The sequence below is a fragment of the Leptosomus discolor genome, chromosome 24 (assembly GCF_034619465.1).
Source record: "Leptosomus discolor isolate bLepDis1 chromosome 24, bLepDis1.hap2, whole genome shotgun sequence".
NCBI classification, from domain to species: domain Eukaryota; kingdom Metazoa; phylum Chordata; class Aves; order Leptosomiformes; family Leptosomidae; genus Leptosomus; species Leptosomus discolor.
Window position 1 is genome coordinate 3,648,815 of NC_141414.1, and position 20,114 is coordinate 3,668,928.

Here is a 20,114-nt window from a genome sequence, read left to right on the forward strand (position 1 = left end):
AGAGCTGGACTTGTGCATGGGGGGCAGCGGTGAGCAGGGCAGATCTGCCCTGGGCAGGGTGTACAACCCTCCAGGTTTGGATTCATTCATGCATGGTGGGCTTGGGATGCTCTCGGCGCTCTCCTGGATGCTGCTTGCCCCCACCCCCCGCGGCTCTCTTCTTCCAGGGGCGGCAGAGAAGAGCTCCAAGCACGGAGCGGAGGACCGGACCCAGAATATCATCATGGTGCTCAAGGACCGCATGAAGATCCGGGAGCGCAACAAGCCGGAGATATTTGAGCTGATCCAAGAGGTGTTTGGGGTCACCAAGACCACGCACACGCAGCAGATGAAGGCAGTGAAGCAGAGTGTCCTGGATGGCACCTCCAAATGGTCGGCCAAGATCAGCATCACGGGTAGGCACCGGTTGCACCGCTGTGGGGGACCACGTGGCTGTCCCCTTGCAGAAGGATGCTGCAGGCTTTGACCCCCCCCCTGCTCCTGCCCCTCCTCCTGCAAAGCGCCTTCAGCCCCTGGGGCACTGCCAGGGGACACAAGGTGCCTGCTGGGGGGATCTGGGTGCGGCTGTGGCACTGACTCCTCTCCCTCTCTGTTCTCTCTGCCACGTGTGCGTGCTGTGCTGTGCCACGCTGTGCCGCAGTCGTTTGTGCCCAGGGCCTGCAAGCAAAGGATAAGACGGGTTCCAGTGACCCCTATGTCACTGTCCAGGTTGGAAAGACAAAGAAAAGGACTAAAACTATCTATGGCAATCTCAACCCGGTCTGGGAGGAGAATTTCCATTTGTAAGTTCACCCCTGGTCCCTCCGTCCCCCTTCCTGACCCCTCGTGGTCATGCTGGGCTGTGCTGGCTGTCAGCACCTCCCTACGGGGTGGTGGGGAGTCAACTGGGGTCTCATCCTGCCCCAGTTGAGGGTGGAGGGGGGCTATTGGGGTCACTGGGAGTGCTGGTTTTGTGCCATGGAGGGTTTGGCTCCCGGTGACGGGGGTCGATCCAGACTGTGGCAGAGCCCTGGGGAGCCCACCAGGGAGGATCAGTGCCCCCCCCCATCTGCTTTCTTACCCAGTTCCTGCACAGTGCTGGGATGGTCCCTCTTGTTTAGGGAAACAGGCTGGGGAGAGGCTGGAAGGTTTCCCTGCTCATCCCGGGCTTGTCCCTTCTCGCCTCCCCAGCGAGTGCCATAACTCCTCCGACCGCATCAAGGTCCGTGTCTGGGACGAAGACGACGACATCAAGTCCCGCGTCAAGCAGCGCTTCAAGAGGGAGTCCGACGACTTCCTGGGCCAAACGATCATCGAGGTCCGGACCCTGAGTGGGGAGATGGACGTCTGGTACAACCTCGGTAACCGTCTGCCCCGGCGTGGCCCACTCGGGCTGGGACCCCCGGCTCTGAGCTCCTGCGGGGATGTGCCGCCGGCCCTGGCGCGCAGGCTGTTTGTTTTAGCATATTAGTACAGGGTCTGCTGTTAAAAACGGTATCAAAAGGTATTGGGATCAAGTGTTTTCCCAGGGTGATTCTCAAAACCCTTTGCCCAGGAGTTCTGGAGCACTGGCCCTCTGCAGAGGGGAAACTGAGGCGCAGGGAGGCCACATCTCTGTGGTGCCTGGAGATATGGCCTAATCTCTCTCTCCAGAGCCTTGGTTGCATTTTACCCTGGCCTGGCTGCACCTGGCGCTGGGCGTCCCCCTGGTCCTGGCCCTGGTCCGAGGAGCCCCTCCGTGCCAGAGCCATCTGCCCCTCTTTGGGGCCGGGAGTGAGCGGAGTGCCTCTGGGGAAGCCTCACGTCTCGTCCCCCTCCCTGTACCCCTACAGACAAGCGGACAGACAAGTCGGCCGTGTCGGGAGCCATCCGGCTACACATCAGCGTGGAGATCAAAGGCGAGGAGAAGGTGGCTCCCTACCACGTCCAGTACACCTGCCTGCACGAGGTGAGCAGCCCAGGCGGGCGCGGAGGGCATGGCCCCCACCCCAGCGATGCCACCGTGCCACCACCGGCCCCGGGGACCTGATGGGCCTCATCCGTACTTCCAGAACCTGTTCCACTTCGTGACGGATTTGCAAAACAACGGGGTGGTGAAGATCCCTGACGCCAAGGGGGACGACGCCTGGAAGGTGTACTTCGACGAGACGGCGCAGGAGATCGTGGACGAGTTTGCCATGCGCTACGGGGTGGAGTCCATCTACCAGGCCATGACGTGAGTCCCTCACCCTCCACCCTGCTTGAAGGGGCTGCGCCAGCCCTGGGGGTGGGCTGGCATCATCCTCCCCTGCCGCATCCTCCGCATAGCTGCGGACACGCTCTCCCAGCTCGCCCCACACCCGTGCGCCCCTCCCTCCCCTTCTCCGTGCATGCACCCCAAACCCCGTGCCCCTTCCTCCAGGCAATCCCTCCCGTGGCCCCACGTCCTCACCTTCCACCTCCCTCTGCAGGCATTTTGCCTGCCTTTCCTCCAAGTACATGTGCCCGGGGGTGCCGGCGGTGATGAGTACCCTGCTAGCCAACATCAACGCCTACTATGCCCACACCACGGCCTCCACCAACGTCTCAGCCTCCGACCGCTTTGCCGCTTCCAATTTCGGGGTAAGTCCGATGGTGCGTAAACACTCCTTCCTTCTTCTCTCTCTTCTCTTGGGAGGGGGCGGGGGGCTCTGGGGGCAAAACAAGGGCCGTGCAACACACCCCGCTCCAAACTGCAGCCAGGCAGCAGGGGGGGTCAGCCCCTGCTTGCCCCAAAATTCATCCTGCTCCCATTTTTTAGGAAGGAAAAGAGCCACCGCCTTCCTGGGAGAAGGTCTAAATTTGTTCCTCAAATTTTTATGGTAAAACCACGACTGGAGTCCGAGCGGGCTGGGCTGCTGGGTGGCAGCGTGGCAGGAGGGGGAAACCTTGGTGGCAAGATCACAAGGAGGTGGCAAGGAGCCATCCCTGCAGCTCGCCGGGAGTTTTGCACGGCCCTGTGCGCTTCGGGTGCACCCTGGGACCGCCGCAAACTCGCCTGGCTGTGCCAGCACCCATGGGTGCCCGCTGGGTGCCTCGCTTGCAGTGAGCGGGGCGAGTTTGTGCCGGGGGCCGGGTGCGCCCTTGGGGATGGGGGCAAGGAGGGGCTGAGCTCTCGCCCCGGCTCCCCCCGTGTCATCCCAGAGGCAGCAGTCGGTTGCTCTGGGTGCAGACGGGTCGAGCCAGGACCAGCGCCCAGCCCTGGGTCAGGCCGAGTGCTGGGTAGCCAGGGATGCAGCCAGGGCCGAGCGCGGCTCTGAGCGCAGCTCACCCACAGTTCCCGTTGCAGGGGGTAGCTAGAGCCGAGCGAGCTGTGCCTCCGGGCCACCACGGAGGAGGAAACCGTATGGAAAGAAAAGAAAAAGAAAAGCACCTTTTCTCTAACATGGAGGGTTTTAAAAACTTGTTTCTTTCTCTTTTTTTAGAGAGCCTAAGGTTGGGTCCTAAAGTGCCCGGCCGTCTCGCTTTAAGCCCGAGTACCCGTCGTGTCCAGTTTTAAAGCGCTGCAGCCGTTCGTGGCGGGGACGCACGGTCTTGGCCCAGAGCCTGGCTTTGCCGTCTCCGGCGGGCGAGCGCGCCGAAGGTTTGCGGTCGCCAGTGCAGGCTGCGGGCTTGGCCAAGCCGCGGCCAGGCGGGCGTGGGACTCGCTGCCCCGTCCCCTTGTCCTTTGCCTCAGGATTTGGGGAGTTGCTCCGGACTCTCCGGAGCGCTGTGGGGCAGCTCTGACCCCAGTATAGCCGGTGCTGTGGTGGGAACCCAGGGCTCTTGTGGGAGGCCCACAGGGTTGTCCAAAGCTCCCTCTCCCCTGGCGGAGATGCCAGGTGAAATGCCTCCCGACAGAGTTTTGGGGCAGATTGGGTGCTTTGCCCTCAGCTCCGATGCCCGATCTGCAGCTCAACGTGGGATTTGGATCCTCCTGCCCCACGCTCCCTGGACGAGAACTGGGCTGAGCTGAATTAAAGTCACTCAGCCCCAATGGAGACCAGCTACCTGGGGTAGTTCCCTGCCCACGTCCCTCAATGCAGCCCAGCTGGGCGAGCAAGGAGCCCATGGAGGCGTCCAACTCCCGGGGGCCATCCTGGCCTTGTCTCGAAGCAGCTCACCCCCGAAGATGGGTGCCCGCTTCTCTCTCCCTTCCCTTTTTTCCTGAGCTCTTTGAAAGCTTCAATCCAGGGGCCACATGGCCCAGGGGTACAACCCTCTCCCTGCTTCTGCCTCGAGCTTGGAGGTGTTCAAGTGGGCAGGGCAGACAGAGCAGCCCGTCCCCACTCTGGCACCAACTGCCAGCAAGAGCAAAGGGGACGTGTGGTGTTGCCTCTCGACCCTGTACCGTGCCCGGCGTGGCCACATGTGCCCTGGGAGCTGCCGGTGGCTTCCAGTGAGCCCTGGCCCCCAGTAAGGACATGCTTTTCTCTGCAGGCATCCCGTGCCTGCCCGCAGGGCTCTGAGGAAGGAAGGAGGGAAGGAAGGACAACAGGACGGCAGGAAGGAGAGGGATGAGCTGGGGGCAGCATGGCTGAGCTGGGGGCAGAGAGAGCCAGGGGCAGCGGGGAGGGGGGGACGGTCCCTGCAGCCTTTCCCCCGTTCACCCGGCTTTGGGGTGTTTCTCCGCAGAAGGAGCGATTCGTCAAACTCCTTGACCAGCTGCACAACTCCCTGCGGATCGACCTCTCCATGTACCGGGTAAGGTGCCTGCCGTGCCTCAGTTTCCCCACCTGTCTAATGAGGTCTGAAACAATGGGAGCCTGTTTTCTCCCCCTCCACTCGCCCTTGTGAGAGTTTTGTGTGCAACCCTGCTCTTTTCTTCCGCTTTGGCAGAACAACTTCCCTGCCAGCAGCCCTGAACGGCTGCAGGATCTCAAGTCCACGGTGGATTTGCTGACCAGCATCACCTTCTTTCGGATGAAGGTATTGCCCCACTCGCCCTGTCCCTCTGGTTGGGAGCTTGACCCTTGCTAGCCTTGGTTCTTTGCAAGGTTGGGGTCACGCTGGCCCCGTGGTAGCTCCTGGGTGGCTGCCGGGGCTGCGGGTCTGCCTCCAGCACCCCTCCCTCCTCACACACCCAGGTCCAGGAGCTGCAGAGCCCCCCCCGAGCCAGCCAGGTGGTGAAGGACTGCGTGAAAGCCTGCCTCAACTCCACCTACGAGTACATCTTCAACAACTGTCACGAGCTCTACAGTCGCGAGTACCAGACAGACCCGGTGCGTGGGGAGCTGGGCTGTACTGGGATGCCAGGCACTGCAGGGACACACACACCTCGCTGCTCCCTGCTGACCTTCCTCATCCCCTGCCCTTCTCCTTCGCACAATGTGCCCGCTGCCTCTCCGGAGCGCTCAGCCCCATGCAGAATGAGCCCCGAGCCTTGGGCAGGGCTTGAGATCCACTGCTGCGGAGTTGACACCAGGGCCAGACAAGGCGGGGGGGGGCTGTGTGGGGGCCTCCAGGGTGTTCCCAAAGCCCTCCTGCCTCCTCACTAGCCCTGCCACAAAATTGAGCCCGGCCAATGGGGTGACCGGAGCCTCCACTGTGTCCCTGTCACTCTAGACAAAGAAAGGCGAAGTGCCCCCCGAGGAGCAGGGCCCCAGCATCAAAAACCTGGACTTCTGGTCCAAGCTCATCACCCTGATCGTCTCCATTATCGAGGAGGACAAGAACTCCTACACGCCCTGCCTGAACCAGTGAGTAGGTGCTGGGAAAGGGGATTCTGCTTTGCACCCGGGGAGATGCCCACACGGTGGCAATGGTGGCTTTAGTCCTTTGGATGTGGGTTGTAACATCTGTTCTACAGATGGGGAAACTGAGGCAGGCGGGAGGTGTGTGGGAGAACGTAACTCCGAGCGGAGGGCTGGTCCACCCCGTATCCGTGCTTTCCCCTCGCCCCAGGTTTCCCCAGGAACTGAACGTGGGGAAGATCAGCGCTGAGGTGATGTGGAACCTCTTTGCTCAGGACATGAAGTACGCGATGGAGGGTGAGTCCCCCCAACGCCGCCCCGAGCTGGGTGGGCGAGCCGGGCAGGAGCCGCACTCTGCTCCCACCTCCCCTGTTCCCTGGGCAAACCCGTTTCACCCCCCCCCATCAACACGATGCCTAGCTTAAATCCCACCCAAGAAGCACTTCCATCTTCACCCCACTACCCTGGCACCCCCGGAGCTGCCCTCGGGGCAGCTGCCCCGCAGGATTTGGGGCTCGAAGCAACCCCCATGTGCACTCGCCTTCCCCGTGCAGAGCACGACAAGCACCGCCTGTGCAAGAGCGCGGACTACATGAACCTGCACTTCAAGGTGAAGTGGCTGTACAACGAGTACGTCACCGAGCTGCCCTCCTTCAAGAGCCGTGTTCCCGAGTACCCCGCGTGAGTGCAGCCCTCGGGGGGCCGGGGAGGGGGTGCTTGGGCCCCCGTGGGCTGGGTGGCCTCACTGGGGACAGGTCTCTCTTCCAGCTGGTTCGAGCCCTTTGTTATCCAGTGGCTGGATGAGAATGAAGAGGTGTCACGGGATTTCCTCCATGGAGCGCTGGAGCGGGACAAGAAGGATGGGGTACGAATGGGGCTGATGTTGGGCACAGGAGCTGTAGCCAGGGGGGTGGGCAGGGGGCTTGTGTGCTCAGTGTGTCCCCATTGGAGCCAAAATCTCCCCTCCCTGCCTCCTGCTGACACTGCCTCTCCCTCCCCCAGTTCCAGCAGACGTCGGAGCACGCACTCTTCTCTTGCTCTGTGGTGGACGTCTTCTCGCAGCTCAACCAGAGCTTCGAGATCATCAAGAAGCTCGAGTGCCCTGACCCCCAGATTGTTGGGCACTACATGCGAAGGTTTGCCAAGGTGGGCAGCTGCTGGGACGGGCACCGCTGTGAGAGCAGCACCCCTGGGCCCCTGGGCCCCTGGGCCCAGCCTTGATCCGGGGCTCCTGGGCTCCCTCTGCCGCCTCCCATCCAGCTGCAGGCAGCGGCGTAGGACACAGATTGCAAGAACCACCACGTTGGTTCATGCAAACGTGCCACCAACAGACCCTGTGGCTTTCCCAGCTTTCCTAGCTCAGGAGATTAGCTAATTAATGAGTTAATTGGTTAATTAATCTAGATTAATTAAATGCTAGACCACTGCAGTGTGGGAGGTAGCTGTGTGCAGGCTTCATGGCTGATGCCTTCGCAGCTGTGCTGTGCTGCTGATGGAGCTGCCCATGGAGACCAGATGTGCTGGATCTGGCTTCCAGTGGCTGTGCCCAGTGCATCTGTGTGGCCAGAGGGCCTGGGGCTCCCAGGGTGCACCCAGACATCAGGATGTTTCGCTGCTGTGGGACTCATCATCTCCTTCTCTCCCTCCTTCCTCCTCTTTGCTGCTGTCTGGGTGTCTTTGTGGCTGCCCTCGTTTGCCTGCAGACCATCAGCAACGTGCTACTCCAGTATGCCGAGATCATCTCCAAGGATTTTGCCTCGTACTGCTCCAAGGAGAAGGAGAAAGTGGTGACGTATCTCCCTTCTGTTTGCCACCTGCCTGGTGCTGCCAGGCAGGACTGTCCACACACGGTGACCCCAGCCATCACCTCGGCTCCAGAGCTGGTCCCTGTGATGTGGGTCCTGCCCTCGGTCTCTGTTCGATGGCAGGCCCTGAAATGCTGCCAGGGAGGGCCCTGTGCCATGACTGTTCTCGTGTCCCCCAGTGCAGGGTGGGAGGGACCTGGGGTGGTGGGCAGCTGCTCCAGCTGCATTTGTTGGTGCTGACACCCCTCTCCATCCCACCCTTTCAGCCCTGCATCCTGATGAACAACATCCAGCAGCTCCGTGTCCAGCTCGAGAAGATGTTTGAAGCCATGGGTGGCAAGGAGGTGCATACTGGGGTCTTTGGGGTCTCCAGGAGGGAGCCCTGTGGAGGGGCTGGATCAATCCCACCTCCCCAGAGGCAGCCCCTTCCCCGGCTCTGCAGTGCTGGGAGCAGACCCCAGTTCCTCACTCCCATGTGGGATCACACTGTCCCACCCCATGGCAACCTGCTCTCCCACCATGTCAGAGAACAGATGGGCTTCACTCTGCCCAGGGGTGCATTTGGGGCGCAAAGACCCTCCCCAGGGCTGGGCCAGGGACCCTGACAGCTTCTCCAACCTGTCCCTCCTCCAGCTGGACACAGAAGCCAGTGATATCCTCAAGGAACTGCAGGTGAAACTCAACAATGTCCTGGATGAGCTAAGCCGAGTCTTTGCCACCAGGTACGCCCGGGTGAGAGGGCACAGGTCATGGGCCAAGGAGAGGTTTGGGGGTTCAGGAGCTGTGGCTGGGGCCAGGCTGGGGGCTCTGCTTGGCCAAGCAGGTCCTGGGTGCAGCCGTGGGGGATGCTGAGGTGCCTGGGTGTTGCGGTCCCCAGTTTCCAGCCGCACATCGAGGAGTGTGTGAAGCAGATGGGTGACATCCTGGGCCAGGTGAAGGGCACCGGCAACGTCCCCGCCAGCACCTGCAGCAGCGTTGCACAGGACGCTGACAATGTCCTGCAGCCCATCATGGACCTCCTGGACAGCAAGTGAGTGTGGGGGGCAACAGGGACCGCCCCCCCCCTTCCCCAATGCCCCTGACCCTCCCCAGGAGTGTGGGGGACCTTCAGGGTGACCGAGCAAGGGGTGGCATCCGGGGTGCTGTGCTGGGACATTCAGCCCCGTCCCCTCTCTGCAGCCTGACGCTCTTTGCCAAGATCTGCGAGAAGACGGTGCTGAAGCGGGTGCTGAAGGAGCTCTGGAAGCTGGTGATGAACACGATGGAGAAGACCATCGTCCTGCCCCCACTCACCGACCAGACGGTGAGTGATGGGGAGGGGGACCACGGACGGGGGACCCTGGAGCTGAGACACAGGTGGCTTATTGGGGCCAGTGTGGGACCTTGCTGGTGCCAGGTGCCCTCGCTGGCTGCTGGGGGGATGGGGACTTCAGCAGCCTCCCCAAACCCCCCCCTCCCGCTCCAGCTCATGGCCAGGGAAGGGATGGAGGAGAGAAAAGTCATCCTTAACCCAGATGCCTGGTGCAGCCCAGCACCCTCTTGGCTGGCTTTGCCAAAGGACCTTCCTGCCATCTCCATTGTGGCACCAAGAGGGGGAAACTGGTCCTTTCCTCTCCATCCTTCCCTCTGAGCTGGGGCAGCATCCCACGCCATGCTCCTCAGCACCGGCTGTGGGCACTGTCCTGTGCCGGGACGTGAAGCTTGAGGCTCTCGGAGTGTGGAGAGCCACTGCACGTCGGCCTTGCTGTGGGGCTGGGGCTGCCTGGGGAGCAGGGACTCACTTTGCGGGGATGGGGGTGATGTGGGGATGGGGGGCATGTCCCCGCAGTAGGGCTGAAGCCCTCCTTGCTTGTGGGCTGAACAGGCTCTAGGGGAGCAGAGCAAAGCCCAGGGAACGGTCCCTCCTCAGAGGGAGGTGGCTTACAGGCTCCGAGGCTCCGTATCGCATCGCTGTGTCTCTGTCCTCCTTGCACGGATCCGTGCACCCCAAAGCTTCCCCGAGGTGGCTGTTCCCTTGGGGTCAGGCAGGGAAGGGTGACACCAAGGACCCTGAGCCAACCACACGTCTGTCCCTGTCACTCTTGGTGGCTTTTATCACTGTCACAAAGTTGGGCTCAGGCTCTCACTTGGAGTCCCTGGAGCCACTGGCCGCTGTGTCACCTTTCTGGGGCTGTGGGGCTCCCTGTGCTGTGTCTGTAAGGGGCAGCGCATTGGTGACCTGTCAGCCCTCAGTGGTGCCACCTCACTGGCACCTTGTCACAGCCCAGAGCCTGGCTTAGGTCAGCCCTGCATCACTCCCGGCCAGGCTTGCACAGCCTTGGCCAAAGGTGGCCAAATGTAGCAGGAACGCTGGTGCCACTGGGTCCCAGTTGCCATCCCAGTCCTTATCGCTGTCCCTTCCTGACCATGTATGGCTATGCCATGTTCTGGAGGCAGAGAACCCTGTGCTGAGGGCAGAGGAGGTGGCATGGACATGTGGATCTGTTGGGTGACTTTCCTGATGGGAGGCAGTCCTTGGAGGGGGCCGTGCTGGAGCTGGTGCCTGTGGCGAGGGACAGCGCGCCCAGGGTGGCTCTGGGCTCCAGCCTGGGGGGGACTGGGCAGGCTGGCGGCATGGGGCTACGTGTCAGAGCCAAATGTCAAGTGGGGTTCACCAGCTCCCTGGCACTGAGTCCCCCTGGGGCAGAGACCCCTGCCACAGGGAGGAAGGACTGGGCAGGTTGGGATGAGGCCGCTGCGGGGCTGTGGACACCTGCGGTGCCGGTGGCAGGGCATTGCCGCCGAGTGCTGTGGCACGTCAGATGGGGGGACACCCCTGGCTCTGCCGTCCCTCCTGGCTGGCTGGGGTGGGAGGGGGTGGCCGGGGCTGGTACCCAGCTGTGGGGCAGTTGGGGCTGGGGAGGATGGAGGAGGGGGCCGACACTCATGTCATGGTTGTTTTCTCCAATTGCTCTGCTCGCCTCTCAATGGCAGATGATTGTAAGTACGGCAGCTCCCTGTCTGTCTGTCTGTCTGTCCGCTGTGTGTCGGTCCTGGCCTCGCCGGTTTTTGTCTTGTGTGGCTGCCCGCGCCCTGCCCACGCCCTCCTCCAGCTCCCGACTTGGTCCACCTCTGTGGTCCCCATCCTCGTGCTGCCCGCTTGGCACTGGCTGCTGGCGGGCATTTGCCCATGGCCCCACCTGGGTTCAGGGGGGTGGAAACCTCCTGGACAGATTTCGCAGTGCCTGGATGTGGGGAGGTGCAAGGGTTAGTGATGGGGTGGGAGGGTACGGCGGTGGGGCAGTGCCACGTCACTGGGGACAGCCAAACCGGGCCGATCCCATCTTCTTGCTCCGTGCTGAGGGCGAGAGGCCACCGGAGACAGGAGCAGGGGGAGCGGTGTGTGCCTGGCAGTCAGGGCTGCTCTTCCTGACCCCTTGTGCCTCAGTTTCCCCTTGAGACCCTGACTGGGGTGGGGCTACGGTGGGGGCTGAGGCTTGCCCGGACTGTGGAGAGGAGCATCTCGCTGGGACAGGATGGTCCCTGGCCCGGTTGCTCAGCGGTGGGGCAGGTTGCTGGCACGAGTTGTGAGACTTTTTCCCTGGTCAGGGTATGGCCCTGGGAGCCCAGACTCCTGGGTTCCCTTCGTGACCTTGCTGCTGGGTCCTTGCGTGGCTTTGACTGAGCAGGTTCCTTTTGTCCTCTTCTGCTCAGTCTGTGGCCATGGGCTTACGCCCTGTGGGGCAAGGGAAAGGCCACAGCCACCCCCAATCCTGCCCCCACCCCTGCTTTGCCTGCAGGCACCTTCACAAGGAGGAGCAGTGGTGCAGGCGCGCGGTGGTTGGGTGCTGGGTGACGATCCCTGCGGTGACAAACGCTTGCCCCGTGTCCCCCAACACCTCTAGTTTTGGACAACGGCATTTGGAGAGACCCTGGGGGCAGCCTGGGGCTGAGCCACCCCTCAGGCCTCACAGGGACTGCATGTCCCAGCCTTGCTGAGCCTGCTGGGGGACTGGGGTTCAACGTCCTCTTGTTCACTCCGTGCCTCAGTTTCCCCCCAGGGCAAGAAACCCTTCTGGTGGCCCTGCTTGGCCATAACTGTGCTGCTTGTCCCTCCCGCAGGCTCCCCTGCCAGCTGCACCCCCTGCTACCCCCTCCTGATTCAGATGTGCCCCAGAGCCCGCCCCGAGTGGCTGGTTAGGACCCCCCCAGGGCACTGCTGCCGCATTTTACGCTGGGCTTGGGTCAGTGTGGGGTTGTCGCTGGGTCCAGCACTGCACAGACCAGAACTCTGCGTGCAGAACCCAAGTTCAGCTGCCCCCTCCCTGGTGCTGTGAGCGTCTGCCCGAGCCGGAGGGGAATGTGCGGGCACCAGAGGCTCAGCATCCCTGTATCCCAGCAGGGACCAACAGCCCAGTGTGGGGACCAGTTCCCCATCAGCCCAACATCCTGCATTCCAGTGGGGACCCGTCGGCTCAGCATCCCGGAGATACCAGTCCCCCACTAACCCAGCGTCTCTGTGGGGACCAGTCCCCCACTGGCCCTGGCTGTCCTTTAGGAGCCCAGCGATGTCTTTGCCGCCAGGTTGCGGCCACCCCATGTGCCCAGCCTTGCCCTGCCCCCCCGCCGTGTCCCGTCCCACACTGTCCCCCCACCCCACCACTCAACCTCTGACATTGCTTCTACAGGGCACGCTCTTGAGAAAACATGGCAAGGGGACAGAGAAGGTAAATAGCCGTGGGCTCCATGTGTGTCATCGCCCCGTGGCCACGCTCGTGGCCACACGCCCGCCTGCTGTGGAGGTCCAGGCTTGTCTGTGCTTCCTCTGTCGTGCTGTCTGGATGTGCCGTTGCCTGCGTGGCGTGTTGTTGTGTGGAGGTGTGCCGTGTTGTCTGGGACGTGCTGCCTGCGTGCAGGATGGGGGCACGGACCTGTTTCTGTGTGTCGCCCGGAGTAGGGAGCGGGTGTCGTGTCGTGTTTAGCCCCTGTGGGTGGGTACGTGGGGGGTTACCCATCCCCAGCCAGGCATGGGGGACACTGCCCCACGGTGCTCAGCACACTTCCAGATTGCCTGGCTGGAACAGCGCGGGGACGGGGTGCCCAAGCAGGGGAGAGCCCGGACACAAACCTGTCCCACCACTGGGGGCTCAGGAGGAGGTGACCCCCAGGATGCTGGGCTGTGCTGGGGCTGCACAGAGCACACTGGGGGCCACGGGGCTGCTGAGATCCCCTGGACCTCTGAGCCCACTTGGGGGGCCTCGGAAAAAGCTCACTGAGCCCCAAAGTGGCTTTCTCCAGGCACATGGACTCTCCCTCTGTCTGGGTGCTCCCCACCGCTGGGCTGGGAGCCCAGCACAGCCCTCCAGGCTGCCTGCTCCCAAACCCCAGCTCTCCGGGAGAGCCATGCTGGAATCCATCTGGGCAATGCCTGTGGCTCTCCCCGGGTCCCCCCTCCTCTCGCAGGGGACACTGGGTCCTGCCCCAGTTTGCTGAGCATACTGGGCAAGCTGCTTTCCTCTACCTGCTGATAATTCCCCAGCCCCAAACAAGGTGGGGAGCAAGCCTGCCCCTGCTTAGGAAGAGACTTGGCACGCTCATCACAGGTTCACTAGCAAACACGCGGCACCGAGCCTTTGCAGGTGTGAACTGGTGCTGAACCAGTGGCACCAGTGGAGAACCGGGCGCAGCCAGAGGAGAGTACAGGGCCAGAGCCCACACGGCCGGGGGATGTGGGGGGCCCGGACCCGCGCCTTGCCGCTGCTGGGGCCACCAGTAACTGTCCCTTGCTGTTCTCTTCCAGAGCAGGGTGAAGCTGCCCAGTCACACTGAAGTAAGGACATGGCTCTTCTGCTCCCACTTGGCTCTGGTCCCTCCTCTCGCCTCTCCCCGTCCCTTGTCCCATGCGCTGTGGTGTGTAGGGGGGTCCCAGCTCAGTCCAGTGTCCCATCGTGCTCTGTTTGGGTGACACCAGTGTCCCCAGCTCCCAGCCTCTTCACCAGCTGGGGGAAACTGGGACAGCAAGGGAAGGATGCTGGGGGAATTAATGGGACAGAATTTGGGGGTGGAAGGGTGGGGGGCAGGCGGGCACAAAGGGTTAATGGGGATACAAAACGAGGGCATGGAGGGGGCCAGAAGCCTGCAGAAGGTAATGGTTAGCGGGATAGATGCTGGGAAGGACTGGAGCTACTGGTGCTGGGAGGGGGAAGGAGGTGGCAATCGCTGGCTCTGGCCCACTGGGCCCCAGTTTACCCAGCTGCATGTTGCACACTGGAGGGCTTGAGAAGGGGAGCTTGTGCTCAGCCCAGTAAGCGGATGCCAGACCAGCGAGGTGAGCGGGATCTGCCCGCGCCATGGGGCTGTGTCCCCAGGAGCCATGCCAGTGGGCCCCGTGGAACGACTTCATGGCCCCTGCCCACGGGGGTGGCACAGCACAGGGCAGGCGAAGGTGCCCAGGGGCTCCCATCCGCGGTGTTCCCTAGGGTGCAAAGGGGCCGGGAACCTCCCTGGGGCTGGGCAGGGTTCTGGGGGGCAGGGGGGGTGTTTGGCTTGGCTGCCAGCGCCACGGGGTGCAGGGGGACCGCGCCACATCCTCCCCGTGCCCGCTGTCCCCCTGCACTCGCTCTCTGCTCCCCCCTGCCCTGATGTCGTCCGATTGTCCGTGCGGTGCCAGTGGTGTGTCGTGCCGGGCTCTGTTGGATACAGAAATGGGAGCTTGGGCACCACAGGGAGCAGGATGGGACCCTTGGGCCAAGCTGCTTGTGCTGAGCAGGGTGTCAGGTCCCTGATGCCAGGGCAATGTCCTGCCCTGGGGTCCCCAAGCCCCCCGCCACCCATCCGTGCTGAGAACTCAGGGGCACTGCACCACCACGCCTGGTGTGGCCCGTGGCCCCTGGGGCTCTCCGAGGAGCACCCCTCTGGCCCCCTCCAGCCTGGGGGGTCCAGTGGGAGCCCCAGGAGCTGCAGCGAGCTCCTGGCACCGCGTGCCCAGCCTGGGCATGGCACCCCCAGCCCGGCCGTGGCACCCCCAGCCCGGCTGCTCACCGGGGCCGTTTCTGTCTCTTTGCTCTCTGCAGGGCACGCAGATGATTTTCAACGCGGCCAAGGAGCTGGGGCAGCTCTCCAAGCTGAAGGTGAGGGCTGGGAGGCTGCGCTGGGGGATGAGGTGGTCTGAGCTCCTCTCTGTGCTAGGTGGGGGGGACGCTTTGCAAGCTGGCGCTGTTGCAAGGACCCTACCAGTGGTGGGGAAGGGGAGTGGGGCCCTGGTCCCATGCCGAGAGCAGGATTGGTGCCTTGCAGGACCACATGGTGCGGGAGGAAGCCAAAAGCCTGACCCCAAAGCAATGTGCAGTGGTGGAGCTGGCGCTGGACACCATCAAGGTGAGGGCACTCTGGGGTACGAAGGGGCGCCCCTGGGGGCTCTAGCCTTGAGGCAGAGACCCAAGGGGGCACCGGGTGGGCTCTAGCAGAGCTGATGAGGAACCTTCGGCCGTCTCCCCCCTCCCCTCTCCAGCAATACTTCCACGCCGGTGGCGTGGGGCTGAAGAAGACGTTCCTGGAGAAGAGCCCCGACCTGCAGTCGCTGCGCTACGCCCTGTCCCTCTACACCCAGGCCACCGACCTCCTCATCAAAACCTTCGTGCAGACCCAGGCTTCGCAGGGTAGGATGCACTGCCCTGGCCCCCCACCTGGGCCCCCTATCCCCACACATGGGCTTGGCTGCCCCACGGCCAGGGCCCCAACCTGCCTCCGTCCCGGTGGGGTTGGGAGTCCCAGCCAGGCTCGCGGAGGGATGGGTGGGGAGGGAAAGGCTTTTTCCTCCCATGGTTTGCAGGTGCAGAGGGGCCATGGGTGCCCAGAGGCAGCCTGGCACCCCACAGGTCACAGTGTTTTGTCCCCTCTGGATGGCCCCTGTCACCCAGCACAGACCCCTCTGGTCCAGTGCTGCCGTGGAGCTGCCAGTCTCGGCCGAGCGGTGCCAGCCCCACCAGGGCTCAGACCTCCCGCAGGATGGGCTGGATCTGGATGCTCTGCCAGGGCCTGTCCTGGGCACGCTGGGTGCCTCACGTACCCCATGATTTGGGATCCATCCCAGAGCCCTGCGGCACAGGGTGCTGGCCACCCTCCGGGGCAGCAACACTCCTCGGCTCTAAATGCTGCCCTTTATTTTATCCCTTGGCTGCTCGAGGAGGGGACAGAGATGCTCAGTGGTGGTCACGGGCCATCGCGTAGTGCCCCAGCCAGGCTTGTCTGCGTCCTTGGGGAGTGGGACGTGCGTTTGCTGTCTGTGCATCTCCTGCAAGGAACGTCTGTCTGTCTGTGCCTCCTGTGCCAGCCATGTTGGGGGCACAGGGTTGGGTCCTGTGGGTGCAATCTGGCCTCAGGACCCGCTGGGCTCAGAGCTGGGTGGTGCCCGGCACTCCTGTGTCACTGCAGTGTCGTCCGGATGCTCGGCTGTCCATCTGTCTGCGAGATCTGATCTCTTTTTCTCTCTCTTTGTTTTCTCCCCCCTCTTTCACTGTTCCCGTCCCCCACGCACGTCGTCGCCTTCCTCCTCTCTTCGTCTACTCTGTGCCGTGTCTCTGTGTCTTTCTCTCTCCTTCCCACTAGTTCATGGTGGGAAAGGTATTAGGTTTACCCTTAGTGAAGAAATTTATCCTGAGAAGGGTACGTGTGCTGCTCGCCCGCCCCCGCACCTGCCTGCCGCCACCTGCCTGGGCTAGTAACAGTCCCGGCACTGCGGGCCGGGGTGGCCAGGAGCCCCGTTCCAGCACTGCCGGCCTTGGGGACCCCTAGCATGGGCAGAGCTGGAGCCCTCCACTCACAGACTCGCACTCCCAGGGCTGCTTTGGGCTGAATTTGAAGGAACCACGCTCAAACGTATTGATCACCACCCCCCAGACTGGGGAAGGGGGCTTGTGCCCCATGGGGATAGGGGTGCCCACCTTCTCTTGCAAGCTCTGGGCACCCTGCGTTGTCCCCAGCGCTGCTGCCTGGGGGGGTGGGCACCTGCCATGACCTTCCTGCAAGCCGGGCAGCTCCCCTTGGGACATGTGGCCCCAGGGGAGGCCGTGACCATGTCCATGTCCCCCCTTCCCATCCACCCTGCTGCCAGAAGGACCATTACTAGCCTTGCTCCAGTGAGCTCCGTCCGCCTGCCCCGGGGGCGTGAGGAATGAGCCCAGCTCCATGGGCCCCGCTTGGCCTCCATCGCACCCTGCCAGAGGGGCCGGGACTGCACCCCATGCTTGACCTCCTGTACCCAGACACCCCCCTCCTCTCCCACCATCACCTCCATTTTGGCTCAGCATGCGGCGCTGCCCGGGTGGCGGGTGCCTGGGGGGATGGGGCGCTGAGGGTGGGGCGGAGGATGAAGGTGGATGGAGAGGAGAGGGTGCCATCACCAGCCTCCCCCCCCCCCGGCCTGGCACCCCTGTGCTGGGGGCCATGCAGTGGCACATGGCGATGTGTCCTCCTTCGCACTGTTACTTCCACCCTGGGAGCTTTCCCGCTGAGCTCCGTTTAGTCTCCCCCTCTGACCCGCGGAGCCTGTCCCTCTGCCTTGCACCCCCTCCTTCACCCATGGGTGCATGCACGGCTCTTGGGGGGGGTGGGGGGGTGGGGGGGGCTGGGCTGTTGGTTGCAGGTCACCCGAGTTTTCCAGGCTCAGCGACCCCAGGGCTCAGTGTGGTCCCTGAGATGGAGGGGATACAAGAGGGGGCAGGTCAGCCCCGTGCCCCTGGCAGGGCCATGGCTGCCCCTGTGGCACAAGGGCCAGACTGGGTCTCTCCCACCCAGTGCTGTCCCCATGCTCACAGCCATGTGTGAAGCACCGTCATCCCTGCCACCCCATGCCCATAGAAGGGGGAGCTGGGCCACTGTCCCCTGCCCCATCCCACCCTGGCACCTCAGCCTCTGCCTGAGCTGGGGGGGGGGGGGGGGGGGGGGGGGGGGGGGGGGGGCTCACTGGGCCCTGCTGATGTGGGGGTGGGATGACAGAGAGCCAGCTCGGTGCTGGGGATGTCCCGCCGTGCCCCAGCCCAGCCTGGTGCCAGCCCCAGCCATCCCTGACAGTTGCTGCACCTACGCTGCCATCCCCAGAATTCTTTGGCAGAGGCCACATTGGGCCAAATCCTACTGCCCACCCCTTCCCGCCCTGTGGTGGGTGACCTGCCTCCTCCAGTGGGGTTGGTGGTGGGCAGGGGACGTCAGGGACACAGCGGGAAGGGGCAGTCATGGCTCCTCTCTTTGCCGCGCAGGCTCTGGTGTGGATGACCCTGTTGGGGAGGTGTCCATCCACGTGGAGCTCTTCACCCACCCTGGCACTGGCGAACACAAAGTCACCGTCAAAGGTGGGTTCTGCTGGATGGGGTGGCAGGGTCTGGCAGGTGGCAGTGCCCCGCGAGCCTCACGTGCCTCCTCCTTGCAGTGGTGGCTGCGAACGACCTCAAGTGGCAAACGTCAGGCATCTTCCGTCCTTTCATCGAGGTCAACATCATTGGGCCCCACCTCAGCGACAAGAAGAGGAAATTTGCCACCAAATCGAAGAACAACAGCTGGGCCCCCAAGTACAACGAGAGCTTCCAGTTGTGAGTGGCACCACGGGGCTGGGGATGTGGGGCTAGGCTGGGGGATGTGTCTCCATGATGAGGGGACCCTCTCCTTTTGGGGTCTGCCCCTGGGGTTTGCTCGTCCTCCAGGGGATGTTTTACATGTTTTCTCATTTGTAAAAGCAGGGATTGGGGAAAAAAGAAGAAAGAAGAAAAGGCTTTTTTAGGGGCACTGGGGAGGCAGCACCCATATAGGGTGCTGTTGCAGAGGCAGGGGGCCTGGGAGAGTGACCCCCCCTATGCCAACACTGCCTGTTCCTTGCCCCCCTGCAGCACGCTGGGGATGGAGACGGGCCCCGAGTGCTACGAGCTGCAGGTGTGTGTGAAGGATTACTGCTTCGCCCGGGAGGACCGGACAGTGGGCATCGCTGTCCTGCAGCTCCGCGACATCCTGCAGCGACCCGGCTGCGCCTGCTGGCTGCCCCTGGGCCGTCGCATCCACATGGATGACACCGGCCTCACCGTCCTCCGCATCCTCTCCCAACGCAACAACGACGAGGTGGCCAAGGAGTTCGTCAAGCTCAAGTCGGACACACGCTCGGCCGAGGAGGGCAGCAGTTAAATCCCTTCCTCCCCCCCTGCCCAGCCCTCTTCCCCCACTCCTGGCCCCTTTTCTACAGCATCCTCCAGCCATGTATAAGCCATAAGAGCGGCCGCAAGAGGAATCTCCTTCCCAGCGCTGGTGTGGGTGAGGGGGGGATGTGGCTGCAGTGGTAGACCCCTCCTTGTCCCTCCCTTGGCCAGACTGGCTGGGTGACAGCGGCGCAGAGCACAGCCATGCCCCCATCCCACCCTGATGGGAAGGTGCTGGGACTGGTGGGGCTGCAGGGAAGGGCTGGACCCCAGAAGGGCACAGATCTGGCCCCTTCCCAGCCTGAGATGAAGGAAACCCCAACAGCCCATCCCTGACCCTATCCTGTCCTACCCAGCCCCAAACCTCATTGAGTGACACCAGGAAAGGGCTGGGGGTGGTGATGTGGTGTCTCATCCCACCTGGGGGTGTTGGTGAGTGGCTGGCACGGCATGATGGCCCCTTGTCCCCATCCCTGGAGCATCATCAGGCGGCCTGAGGGACAGGGATGCTCCCACCCGCTGAGCACCCTGTACATATGTAAATAGCTGTACATACACGGGGCAGCTGGACAACGGCTGTGTCCTGCACCCGGAAGGGCTATTGGGGCTGGTGGGTCGGCGGGCGCAGCCCCCACATGCCCTGCACAGGGTCCCCTCCCTGGCTGGCAGCGGCATCACCGGGGCCGGGAGCGGCAGGGAGCAGCCCCCGGCCCCTATCCTGTCTTCCCTGCCTTGCCGCCCCCGTGGGCTGCCCCACTGCCGCCCCCAGGGTGCCAGGGCTTGGGGTCGAGGGCTGGGGGCACTGGGGCAGAGGGACTCATCTGCCTTTGCTCTGGCCAGTGAGGATCAGCCATCCCTCTGCAGTGCAGCAGCGCCCATGAGGACTTCTTGGCGCAAGCAAGACCCTTCCCACCCCAGAGGACAACCCCCCCGCCCCAAATTTCCCGTTAACCACCATTTCCGCGTGATCAGTGGTGTGCGTGTCTCGTGTGAGTGCCCAGGAAGCCAGGGTGCACGGTGTCGGGGATGGCCACCCCAGCTGGCCAGCTTGCCCGAAGTATTGGGGAAAACAGAGGCCTGATGACCACACAAGTCAATACAGCTCTCTCAGCCCCCTCCCCATCCCAAAACAGGGTACCCCGTCTGGCCCCCATGGTCCTTTTTCTATAGGGTTTGTCTGGGACCAAAGGGTTTAGCTTTCCTCTCTCGTTTCTGTTCAATGTTTACACCCCTTTTCTAACTGCTGCTCCTGCACGGCCAGGCTGGGGCTCAGCCCCGCACCCCCCGACTGTGGTGCCCCTGGCCCCGTGCCCCCCACCCCAAACTGTCCTGTTCGGCATGTGATTGAACCGACCAATTCTGCTCCTGTAGCACATGTGTCACCGATGCCTGTGTGTCTGTACCACCCCGTGCGGCACTGCCGGCGGCGGCTACCATGGATGCATGACAGTGAGATGTTTTGCACTATTTTGAATTTTTTG

At 63.1% G+C, this 20,114-nt stretch overlaps 1 protein-coding gene across 2 annotated transcripts in view; it reads left to right on the plus strand.

The window, feature by feature from the left end:
- Window positions 1-18,622, plus strand: part of UNC13A (unc-13 homolog A) — a 34,943-nt gene extending 16,321 nt beyond the window's left edge. Inside the window, exons 16-43 of one of the 2 annotated variants that reach the window (XM_086477655.1) lie at window positions 168-395; window positions 641-782; window positions 1,171-1,340; window positions 1,812-1,927; window positions 2,031-2,194; window positions 2,430-2,592; window positions 4,612-4,680; window positions 4,816-4,905; window positions 5,064-5,198; window positions 5,542-5,675; window positions 5,881-5,966; window positions 6,224-6,350; window positions 6,438-6,534; window positions 6,672-6,815; window positions 7,373-7,456; window positions 7,741-7,818; window positions 8,108-8,196; window positions 8,352-8,504; window positions 8,654-8,777; window positions 12,142-12,180; window positions 13,254-13,283; window positions 14,527-14,583; window positions 14,750-14,830; window positions 14,964-15,111; window positions 16,061-16,117; window positions 17,710-17,802; window positions 17,880-18,039; window positions 18,334-18,622. In XM_086477655.1, the coding sequence (XP_086333781.1) occupies window positions 168-395; window positions 641-782; window positions 1,171-1,340; window positions 1,812-1,927; window positions 2,031-2,194; window positions 2,430-2,592; window positions 4,612-4,680; window positions 4,816-4,905; window positions 5,064-5,198; window positions 5,542-5,675; window positions 5,881-5,966; window positions 6,224-6,350; window positions 6,438-6,534; window positions 6,672-6,815; window positions 7,373-7,456; window positions 7,741-7,818; window positions 8,108-8,196; window positions 8,352-8,504; window positions 8,654-8,777; window positions 12,142-12,180; window positions 13,254-13,283; window positions 14,527-14,583; window positions 14,750-14,830; window positions 14,964-15,111; window positions 16,061-16,117; window positions 17,710-17,802; window positions 17,880-18,039; window positions 18,334-18,622 (3,347 nt within the window). The remainder of the gene's footprint in view (window positions 1-167; window positions 396-640; window positions 783-1,170; window positions 1,341-1,811; window positions 1,928-2,030; window positions 2,195-2,429; window positions 2,593-4,611; window positions 4,681-4,815; window positions 4,906-5,063; window positions 5,199-5,541; window positions 5,676-5,880; window positions 5,967-6,223; window positions 6,351-6,437; window positions 6,535-6,671; window positions 6,816-7,372; window positions 7,457-7,740; window positions 7,819-8,107; window positions 8,197-8,351; window positions 8,505-8,653; window positions 8,778-12,141; window positions 12,181-13,253; window positions 13,284-14,526; window positions 14,584-14,749; window positions 14,831-14,963; window positions 15,112-16,060; window positions 16,118-17,709; window positions 17,803-17,879; window positions 18,040-18,333) is intronic. The other variant, XM_086477654.1, reaches the window with a different exon arrangement.
- Window positions 18,623-20,114: the final 1,492 nt, after the last annotated feature.